This window comes from Ranitomeya variabilis, chromosome 8 (genome assembly GCF_051348905.1).
Source record: "Ranitomeya variabilis isolate aRanVar5 chromosome 8, aRanVar5.hap1, whole genome shotgun sequence".
Classification (NCBI taxonomy): Eukaryota; Metazoa; Chordata; class Amphibia; order Anura; family Dendrobatidae; genus Ranitomeya; species Ranitomeya variabilis.
In genome coordinates this window covers 65357474-65369475 of record NC_135239.1, presented here as the reverse complement: position 1 = coordinate 65369475, position 12002 = coordinate 65357474, and the positions used below count along the sequence as shown (strand labels likewise).

At 41.1% G+C, this 12002-nt stretch overlaps 1 protein-coding gene across 2 annotated transcripts in view; it reads left to right on the top strand.

Annotated features, from left to right (window-relative positions):
- The window catches only part of DNM3 (dynamin 3), a 499914-nt gene that overhangs the window by 441185 nt on the left and 46727 nt on the right, over positions 1–12002 (top strand). The window contains exons 15-17 of one of the 2 annotated variants that reach the window (XM_077277661.1): positions 779–874; positions 2134–2357; positions 6325–6555. In XM_077277661.1, the coding sequence (XP_077133776.1) occupies positions 779–874; positions 2134–2357; positions 6325–6555 (551 nt within the window). The remainder of the gene's footprint in view (positions 1–778; positions 875–2133; positions 2358–6324; positions 6556–12002) is intronic. The other variant, XM_077277662.1, reaches the window with a different exon arrangement.

Here is a 12002-nt window from a genome sequence, read left to right as displayed (position 1 = left end):
GGGGCGGCCTGTGGGGGGTCTTCATGTGGTGCTCTGATTAGGTATTCATCAGTATCGCTTCCGACAGGTCACTGATCCCTCACTGATGAACCTACAAAGCAATCCTCAGAGCTACCAGAGGGTATCCCCCACAAGCCAACACATATAAACCGAAAAAACCTCACGGTAATGGATCAATAATATGACTGAAAGTTATAGTACATCAATGTGAAAATACGCAGAATCCATACCAGACCCCCGTGAGCATTAAATATATAGTTTATTAGAAAAAAAAATTTAGAAATTTTTTTTTTAAATAAATCATTCAAGGGAGACAACAGTGAAAAGTGAGCAATAACAGCTAAAAAGATTAGCGCATCAGATGTTATAAAAATGCGCTGCAAGATAGCAAAAATATCACTGCTGTAAAGCCCGCAACACCTGAAGCATCGGTGCCATAAATATGACCAGCATAATATCAGTGGAGCCTTGTAGAGGGTAGCAGATAAATAAACTAATAATAATCACACTGAATATCTAGAATCCTGGATTGCTGCAACATGAGATAAAATACAAGGTAAACCTAATAAAAGTTATGCCAGGCTTGGCTGAGTACTAGTACCTTGAGACATCGCGGCAGCAGGGTGTGGGCGTGCAAACAGGAAACAGAGAGCCTCGACGCGCGTTTCACCGCCTTGGCTTCGTCAGTAGTAACACCAATTTTCCTGTTAGACAGCTGTGGTCCATATACAGAAAAGACCAGACTTTGCCATAACAGGACAATGGGATGTTGTTACAGATCATGAAGGAACACAAAAATCAACCATCTTTGATGCTGTACTCATTTGCACTGGTCACCATGTTTATCCAAATCTTCCCCTTCAAACCTTCTGTGGTAAGTCATATTTTACTATAAATATTATATGGAAGACTGTGTACTTATATTAAATCTGCTCCACCTGCATGTAACGGATGTACGAGGTGGAACACAGTAATACTCAAGAGCGGCCACTACAGGGCTCACTTTTCACTGTTGTCTCCCTTGAATGATTTATTTAAAAATTATTTTTTTCTAATAAACGATATATTTAATGCTCACCCCCGTCTGGTATGGATTCTGTGTATTTTCACATTGATGTACTATAACTTTCAGTCATATTATTGATCCATTACCGCAAGGTTTTTTACACTGATCCCTCACTGACCTGCCCCCTATTTTACATATTGAATATTATATATCTTGGGAAAAAAATCACCTTCAACAGGCAGCGCCTGCGCTGCAGCATGATCGCATCTATAATGTGCATTTAATTCTTTTATTTGCTGGTATAAATAAATTAATTAATAAAAAAAATTCTGTCTCAAAATTGCGCCTGCGCAGTAGCGTTTATTGGCGATCTGATAGTAGTACTGCACAGGCGCAGATGGCGCCATCTTGGTGGAGACAATTTTTTCTTTCCTCTAGCAAGATGGCTGCGCAGTAGCATCGATCGGGTCGCCAATAGATGCTGCTGCGCAGGCGCTGCTGGCGTCATCTTAGTGGAGACAATTTTTTTTCTCTAGCGAGATGGCGCCGCATGATTGTGCAGAGATCTTCTTGAGTGCGCCACTGGATAATCAGTGGGAAATCTTCTGTCTCCCCCTGTCTTTGCTTAGCAGAGGCTGTCATCAGTTCTCTGCAGCCAATCAGTGGCCTCTGCCGTCATGGATATGCTACCGGCATCATGGCTCCTACTGTATCTGTAAATGAAAATGCCTGTAGTAATTGCACGTGGCTACTCAGGCAAATGAATGACTGCAGAGTCACACGATGACCAATTGTATACAAAAAAAGAGGGAAATGCTGTAGCTTCTGGTTCATATTAGTGGATGACTGGACATTGTGTATTACATTTTCATTTTTTTTCATTTCAAAAGTTGGCTAACCCATGTAACGCTAATTTATCTGTTGAATTTTCCCCAGAAAAACATAACCATTTACTAATATTAATATATATATATAGATATATAATATTATATATCTTCTTCCAATACTAATATATATATATATATATATATATATATATATATATATATATATATATATATATATATATATATATCTCTGGAATCTGCAGAAGAAATCACGTCTGAATATATTATGCTCATTTACAGGTAAGAAAATTCATACGTGCCGAGCTACTGGCTCACTTGTGCTCTTCCGAGGACCAAAACATTTTGATGGAGGACTCCTCTGAGCAAGCTCAAAAGCAAGATGACATGATGAAGATCGACAGTGCTGCAGCAGAAGCTAAGCAGATTATCAGCAATAACAGCACATACGTCGGTTTCACCCCAGTGTCGTCTCCGGAGGACAGTTCCTGGATGCAGTTTCATTGGTACAGAACATTGTTAATGGAAGGCTTATAATTAGAAGATATTACACAAGCCAGAAGGAAGGCTTTACCGGGGTCTACCTGCAGCCTTTTTGGCCTCTCTAACTTATTGCATGAGTGTAGTTTAGGATGTTTTGCTTTTATGGAGTTGTACCCTGTCTTATAGACCTAACAATTCCTAATCCTAGGTCTTCAGAATGTCTACCATAAGTATTATATCAGTCCATAAATAAAAGTCAGTGATTTACAGAATTGCATTTACCCCTATTGACTTTTTGTTGGATCACTGATTTACCATGCTTGTCTGGTTTCCTAAAATACTCCATATACCATGTGTATCTGCTAGACAGCTTGCTAAAATTGTTGGTTAGTAAATGGCATGGGAAGCAAATTTATATAAGCCGGACAGATGTATGGAAATATAGTCGAACGCTAAAAGTCATACTCACAAGTTAAAGCTGCCTGCTTATACAAGAATAATATACTAAACGCACATACATAAAATAATGCAGCTAATTTAGTTTATACCAATTTTGCCCTGTTCCAGCTGCCAGCAGAATAAATAGGTTTGCAATAAAAACCTGCAGTCCTGGAAACCACCAGAAGCAATTTCTTGGTCATTGAAGTGCTTCCATAGACTGGCATATTGCACCCAGATGTACAGTAAGAGCCTATCCTAATGCTATAACACCCATTCTCCCCCACATGGCACTGCTAAACAAAGCTTGGATCACTATCGAGTTCTAGGAGTTTTGGGTGATGCAGCAGCAATACAGACCCAAAAATGTACCTTACTTAGGGTTATGTGCACACAACATTTTTTTTAGGTGGGTGAACCCGTTGAGTTGAGGAAATGCTGCTTTTCTCTGGTGTTTAGTAATCCTGTAGTATCTTTTTATTTAGCTTTTTTGGTTATTTCCTAATTGCTTTTGCAATATTTTTCACTGCTGGCCTTTTTTTTAGAGTACGTTTGTGGTATCTTTTTTTACTAGCACTTTACAGATTGCCGTTACAATCAACAATTAAAAAAACGAAGCAAAAAAATTCTTGCAAAAGCCTCAAAAAGATGCTCGGGAATCTTCCAGGCATCTTTTGAGTTTTTCCATTGTCTTGTATCATAAAGTATAAAGCATCTTCCACGAAGAAAATTCCATGAGAATAGTTAGCTAACTTATTTTAACCAATTGGCATCTTCAGAAACCTGAAGTGGTCAAAAGACTCAAAAGACTGCACATAAACTACTCACAAAAAGTTAGGGATATTTGGCTTTCGGGGAAATTTTACGATGAACCTAAAATTCCACTCTAATTTTTTCAGGTGAATTTATTGTGATTTTTTCTAAACTTATGAATGCCCAGGTCCAACTGTTCAATGTTTCAGTACTTTTTGCGCCACTTGCTGTTCTCTAAAAAGGAACGTTATGACAAATTTCACAAAAGGTGTTTGATCCATGAATCGGCCAGTAAATGTCAGGGTTCAATTAAAAATGGTATTTAAATAGTCCACCTCATCATGCCATTCACATTTTGACAACATGAGACCAAGCCGACACCTATCAATTGATCTACAGTACCTCGCCATTGTAAGGCTTCAAGCAGGATGATCTCAGACAATAGTGTCCACTGAGCTTAGTGTCACAGAGTTATCAGCAGGTTGCAACAGAAATATCGGGAGACTGGAAGAGTCACAGAAAGGCAGAGAAGTGGAAGTCCTTTGGCCACATCCCATACTGATTACTGCTGCATTGTGAACAATGCCCTTCAGAACCGGATGATGAATGTCACACAACTCCAGGCACATTTAAGGGAGGTGAGAGGCATCCAAGTGTCACGTCAGACATCAAAACAGTATACTGTACATCAGTGTGGTCTGCGTGCTAGATGACCTGCAAGGGTACCTGAAACACCACCAGGCACAGGCATTATTGTCATTTATGAGCCAGGGAGCATCTACGCTGGACAAGGGACCAGTGGTCCTCAGTGCTGTTCACTGATGAAAGTAAATTCACGCTGAGCAGAAATGATGGCCGCCGATGATTTTGGAGACATCAAGGAGAGCGCTATGTATCAGCCACTGTTGTCACTAGACGAGCCTTTGGTGGTGGGGTTAGTATGGGCAGGTGTGCCCAGACAATACAGAACTGCCCTACACTTAGTGAATGGTACAGTGACAAGTCCCTACTACTGGAATAACATCATTAATGAAGTCATTGTGCCTCTGTACGAACATAAGAGGTCTAATTTCATCTTCATGGATAACAATGCTCAAGCTCATCGAGGTCACAACATTAGAGATTGGCTGTGGAGACTAAGAAACCTCAAATGGAGTGGTCTGCTCTTTCTCCTGACCTGAATCCCATAGAAAACCTATGGGATTAGTGGAGTCGCCGTGTGGAAGCTCGTAACTCTGTACCCCAGAACCTCAAAAACCTGAGGGCCAGCCTTCAACAAGAGCGGGATGCCATGCCTCAGCAGAAATTAACTCAACTTGTGAACAGCATGCAATATCGTTGTCAAGCTGTAATTGATGCCTCAGGCCAAATGACCATTTATTGAAGCACTGACATTTTTGTTGTGGTACATCTACCACTGTTGTTGGCTTTTGTTTCAATTAATTGCTTAAGATGAGAAAATCACCAATGCATGTGTACTGTTCCCCCAGAGATAATTACTATTTAACTGTTCAGTTTGAATATCTTAGAAATCTTAGAAATATAAATTCTGTCCTTGTTTGTCACCCGCTAAATGTATTATCTCTGCTGGCCAGTATTTGCTTACCGCTCGCTTTTCCTTTTACCAATTAAGTTGGATCAAAGTGGACATGATTTCACATGGCAATTGGTGGGTCACTTGCTTTAGGCAGCCATTTTATAGCCAGACTTGTTGTGAGACAGGGATCACTTGTGCTAAGCTCATGAGGTTATCAATTTCTGATCTGCAGTAACCAACATCAACGACTTGGATTGTACCCACGCTGTTCATGCAAGGCTATGAACGCTGAGTCTACGCTGGTCCTGTATGCTTCTCACCTTAGATACGGAAGTAGGGAAAAAAAAATCTCACAGCATCTTATCAATCAGCTACACCTCCATTCGCCTTATGTGGAGACAGGACAGCATGCTTCAACTTAAATGCCCTTCTTTCATGATAAAATATCACTGTGGTGTGAACTTTTTACTATTTTTACAACTTTTGTGAGTAGTGTATTAGCAACTACCTACTAACTAACTGCATGTTAGCAACTGCCTGCTTGTTGTACCTGACACTGTCACAGTACTATCACTGACCGCTCCTGCCTGCAATTCATCTGCTACACATCAACAGAGCAGCTCTTCTTCTTTTTCTGGCTGCTCAGTGGAAGGGGTGTTCTGAAGTGAGGAACAAACTTGTTAATCAGCATGACATCGGCAGTCATGCTCTGTCAAAAGAGCAGAGAGGAAGAGAAGCCACTGCTGTCGAAATGACATTGGCAGAACCTGCAGAATTGCTGGCAAGAGAGGTCAGTGATCACTCTGTGCCAGCACAGGTCTGTGCCGAGGAGAATGGGCAGGTGAAACATTTACATAGTCCTGGATAACCCCTTTTAATGCATTTACATTCGGACTTCAGAGCGGACCTGTTTGAAAAAGACATCATGTGCACATACCCTTACACTCATATGAAATTGGCCATCCAATGGACTGTTTTACTGCTATATTTAGAAAACCAAACAATTTCGATTTTTGGACTTTTTTTATTAACATTCTGACTAACTATACATAATTCTGTGAGATGTCCTCTGGTTGAGTATACGCTCTATGGTATTTCCTCCCGGATAAATTTGAAGTAGACACTATGATGAATATGGCCTTTTCAGTGGGGTTTCAGCAATTCTAGTTGTACTATTTTAACTGATAATGATAAGTTATGTGATGGGCTACATCAAAATAATTAATGTAATAATTAAATTCTTATTTGCATTTCATTTTTAGTTCTCCATCGTCAAGTCCAACATCTCAGAGAAGTTGTGATCGCCATGCTCCGACAGTAAAGCTATCTCCTTCACTGTCAGGCTCTTTTCCAGGACAAGCAGGCTTATCTCCGGACTCTGAGCATGGAACACCACCTGGACTTTCCGGCCAAGATTTTTTACCTTGTATTAACGATCTGATGCCACCACAATTCTCTTCTCGGCCATCGCGTGCTCCACCAAGTGTTCCCAGGTAACACACAATAGTGAGAAAAATACCAATCTGCCTCAGCTTGCAGTAGTACAAAGTAAAGAATACAAAAAAATATATCACATCTTTGTTTCCTATAAAAAAATATAATGATCAGTGATAATTCTTACTTGTAAAAGTTTCTCTTGTCACATAATATTGATGATTTATATTGATGGCCTTAGGGGGTCCGCCACTTGCCATTAACTCTCGCGGCAGCCATATAAAAGCACTGAATGTGCTGTACTGCACCGCTCCATCCAATGTTTAGTGGCCGCTGTCGAGTGTTGTAGATCAGCTCCTATTTTACCTGGAGAATTCTACGTACGCCACCATTGAGGGGTCTGCAGTACATACATAGCTATACTACAGATAGCATTTCCTACAAATCTTCAGATGCAATTTACTTAGATGGCAGATTGTAAGCCCATGATGCCAGGGGTTAGGAATTTTATTTCTAGGAACACCCATTGAATTACTCACCCTCCTTTCTAGGACAGCAGGAGTTTTTACCATCATTACATCCTGATTAGAAAACCTTACCCCTGTGTTAAAGCAATTATTATTCTGAATCATATAAATGAACCGATCTACAAAAAGCTGTGTAACTTCTGTACTCATAGACAAAGGCAGACGGAGAATATACATTAGAGATTGGCGCAGGGGACTCAGCGTAAATGACTTGTGATAAGATAATCCGCAGAGTTATTAGGAAGTCTGTTCTGAAATGTCACATTCCTTTCTCTCGTTATAGCGGTTTATCCCACTAATTCTTCCCAAACCGAGCACTTATTGCTATAGTTCCTGTTGGAGTATTAGGTGTCTCTCTCACACAAGAACATGTTCTTCTCGGGCCTTTCTGTCATTCCTCTGTGCTTTTAAAATAGAGTTATTTCACCCCCTTCACACCCCCTTACATTTCTCCCGCTGAGACCCTTTTCTGGAATGCTATAACTAGGCCATGCGACCATATATCATTAAGTCGGAAATCATTTCCATGTAAAGTGCATGTACAGAGTCTTACTGGTTTTTTTTTGGTTATTATGACTTAAATTCTGGTATTTCAGAGTGCACATTATTTTTATTTAAATGCTGTATTGTAACTTATTTTAAACCATTTTCTCTGTGTCTGTGGACTCCCTTAACAATAACTGATTTTATAAGGGTGGGATCAGACAGTGCGGCGGTGCTGCGACCATTGGTCATTGCAGATTGTCGGAGTATTGACTGTGTGGCCATCAACACTGATCATCCCTTAAGGACTCGCTCACACGACCATACATCAAGGCCGAGTGCTCGCCAATGTTTTCTCAGATAGCACTCGGCCCAATATCATACTATGAGGCAGTGCCGACTAGCGCTTTATTTCTCTTGCCAATTTGGCACAAGAAAACTAGTGATGAGGAGTTATCCGAGCATGCTTGGGTGATAACCGAGTGACTTCGGCGTGCTTGAAAAATATGTTCAAGTCCCCTCGGCAGCACGTCTCGCAGCTGTTCGATAGCCTCAACACATTCAGGGATTGCCTGTTCGCTAGCGCCTTATCCGAGCACGTTCGCTCATCACTGAAGAAAACAATTGCAGCATGCTGCCGGTGCATCCGATGATCAGATTACATGCACCCATACAAGTCTCAGGGAGTAAACGAGTTTGCTGCACCCAGGGCAATTATCTGCAAAGTAAACAGTCGACAGACTACAATATTCCATCTACACTGATACATTATAATAATAAACTATCGGGAGAGGAGATTTGTGCATCAGTGGCACAGTCACAATTCAGTGATCTCCAGCCATATAGACTGGACAACCCCTTTAAGGCTGTGCTCACATTTCCATAGCTTTGCTCCATCAAGATGGACACCAATGACCCTGACGGACCCCAAAAACTGTAATGGGGTCCATCAAAATTTTTTCATGTAGTCCGTCAACTTACCAGGTAAAATAGCGCAGAATTGTGATCTATTTTGTCTGGTATTTTAGACAGAATCAGCGACATAGGCCAACAGAGCTACACATGCAGATGTGAACAGAGCCTAACTAACCAAATTTGGCCTAGGCTGGATACAACTGTAAAAAAGAATCATGTCATGCACTAGGTCTATGCAGACCATTTTTCACCTCCTTGATGTAAATAAGAATATTTGCATTAACTGATAGCTGAAGGGTATATTCGGGACTTTGCAAAAAAAAAATCTACCTAAGCACTAACAGGCAGGTAATTATAGCTTACCTGCCTGTTGTGCACGGCGCCGTTCTTCCCCTGCCCAGAGCAGTCACAGTTGCTCCTGCCGGGGATTCAGAATCCTCTGCTGACGCCACGTCTACAGAACGGAGGCTTCTTTTCCTGTTCGCTCTGTAGATGGGGCAGGACTTCCAGGGTCATTCTGATTGACAGCCGGATCCCCGTTTCTTAACTGCAGCTGAGTCCCCGGCAGGAGCGATCTGTAACCACTCTGTGCTGGGGGAGAAGGGCGCCGTGTACAACAGGCAGATAAGTTGCAATTACCTGCCTGTTAGTGCTTAGATACATTTTTTGTTTCTTGTAAAGTCCTGGATATACCCTATAACTTAAGAAATTGAAGCTCAAAGTATTTCAGAAAATTGCAAAACATTTTTGTTTACAACGTTAAAGACATAAAATTAGGAGACCTCTTTGAAAGATTTTTCTAGGACTAAGGTTGAACTTCACCAACAGTAATCAATTCACACCTCCTGATGGAAGTGTTGGGACGAGGAATAGGCAGGAATAATCACTCAGGAATTCAAATGGCTGCCATTCTGTTAAACTGACAGCAACCAATTAACCAAGCAGGTGCCTGTGTGCATGTGCATCTCTGCTGATGTAACCTGGAGATAACTTGACAATATATTCTGTAGGTTATTTTCAGGTCACAGTAGTGACTTAGCATTCAGAAACATGGTAAACGGCAATGTAAGTGGCCTCGTCTTATTTCAGCACCTTGATCTCCATGTATTAGATTACAAAGGCATGTTGGACAGCAGTGTGAGCAGCCTCTTCTTATTTCAGCATGTTTGGTATCTCCACTATTAGATCAGATAGACATTGTGGACAGCAATGTTAGCAGCCTCTTCTTACCTCAGCATCCCTGGTATTTATCTCCCATATTAGATCAGATAGACGGGTTGGACAGCAGTGTGAGCAGCCTCTTCTTACCCTGACGAAGCCGAACTTGTTACGGCGATATGCGTGGGGCCACGTTCGGGTCCTCTACACTTGTCCCCACTTGCCAGGACTCCTTTCCTTGTGGCATTTTGCCCCCTGCAGTACCGTGTTATTCTGGTTGCATTTGCCTCAGTCATATTGGCCATGGGGCCATTTGTTACTTTTCAGTGCATCTTGGCATTTAGCACGGCCCATTATTGTCTGGGTTTTTGTCAACTATGACATTCATTTTATAGGGGTTCTCACTAATGCCACAGCTTACAGCATTAGGGTCCTAGTCCTTCATCCGGGTCCTTGGAACATGTGTGTTTTTATAGGGATATATCATAAGTGCAAATGCTTATAGGTCTTGATTTCTAATGTTGGATAGATCCCAGAAAGCTCTGGTTATCATTCATTTGGGACCATGAGCTTGTTTCACACATGATTTGTGACATATACTGTATACATCCAACATGTCCGGATTTCATATGAATCACCCACTAAGAGGCTTGAGCGGTTGTACCAATCTGTTTTTACTTATGTTTTAAAGTCACTATTGTATTGTGTGCCAATAAAGATCACTTTTTTCATCTAACTTCTTGCTGTAGTGTGCATACCTTACAGTAGTGCTTTCTTCTCCTTCCTTGCTCATCACTCTTACTACTGGGTATTGCACCTCCCTACATTATGTAATGCTATAGTAGTGAACCTGGCCCTATCTATTCTACTGCCTCTTCTTACCACTGCACACCTGGTATCTCCAGTATTACATCAGATAGACAGGGCTGAGCAGCGGTGTGAGCAGCCTCTTCTTACCACAGCACCCCTGGTATCTCCAGTATTACATCAGATAGACAGTACTGGACAGCGGTGTGAGCAGCCTCTTCTTACCTAAGCACTCATGATATCTCCAGTATTAGATCAGATAGACAGGGTGGACAGCTGTGTGAGCAGCCTCTTCTTATCTCACCACCCCTCATATCTCCGGTATTAGATCAGATAGACAGGGCTGGACAGCAGTATGAGCAGCCTCTTCTTACCTCAGCACATTTGGTCTTTTTTTATCATTATTATTATTATTATTATACATTTTTCCAGCATTTGATCAGAAAAACAGGGTAGGCAGTTGTGTGAACAGACCATCCTTACGTCAGCGCCCCTGTTATCTCCAGTATTAGATCAAATAGATAGGGTGGAGAGAAGTGTAAGCATTTTTTTCTTACCTCAGCATCCCTGTCATATTTAGTATTCTGTCAGAAAGAAAGGGTGGACAGTAATGTAAGCACCCTCTTCTTACCTGTGCACTACTGCTATCTGCAATATGAGGTCATGAAGAAAGGGGGAGGTTCCTACTGCACTTGTCCTATAAACATACTAGTACAGGTTTCAGTCAGTGTAACAAGGCTGCGGCCATATTAACCCCTTCATGACCGATGTGTATGTATATATCTATATTTACGTCATTGGCCGTGTTCCTGCCTTTGATGTGGGCTCATACTCTGAACCCGCATCTTTCCCCAAAATTGATGGCTGACTTAAGCAGCCATCAAGTGCCTCTAACAGCCACGGCTGGATGCCAGGACAAAAGGGCATCTGTTGAAGACCCCGTGCCTGTCAACACGATCTTCTTGTGAACACTGACCCGTGGCCGGCGTTCATAAGAGATCATGATTTTTGGTACACATAACAATACTAAAGTCCTGTTTATGTATAGCATAGGTGATTGGACAATCACACCTTCAAGTCTTCTAAGGGCACCATAAAATATAGTAAAAAGTAAAAAAAAAAGGTTTTAAAAATATTAAAAAAACAAAACACAAAACTTCAAATCACCCCCACCCTTTCCCCCATTAAAATAAAACAATAAAAACACATATTTGGTATTGCTGGGTTCAGTAATGTCCAGTATATCGAAATATAAAATAAATTAATCTGATCGGTAAACATAGTAACGAGAAAAAGTCAAAGCTCCAGAATTACGGTTTTTTTTCATCGCAACATGCAATACAATTCAATAAAAGGCGATAAAAACATTGTATCCACCCCAAAATAATATCAGTAAAAACATCAGCTCAGGGCGTAAAAGGTAAGCCAACATCCAGCCGCAGCTTATAGGGCTAAATTGAGGTGACAGATTCCCTTTAAATAAAAAATAAGTGTGATTTACTATATAAAGATGTTTAGGGATTTATTTATAAATACTTTTGCTTTGGGTATTATTTTTTTATAACTATGGAGCGTCACTTTGACTCCCTCGGCTCTTCAGCTCTGTGTGGATGAGG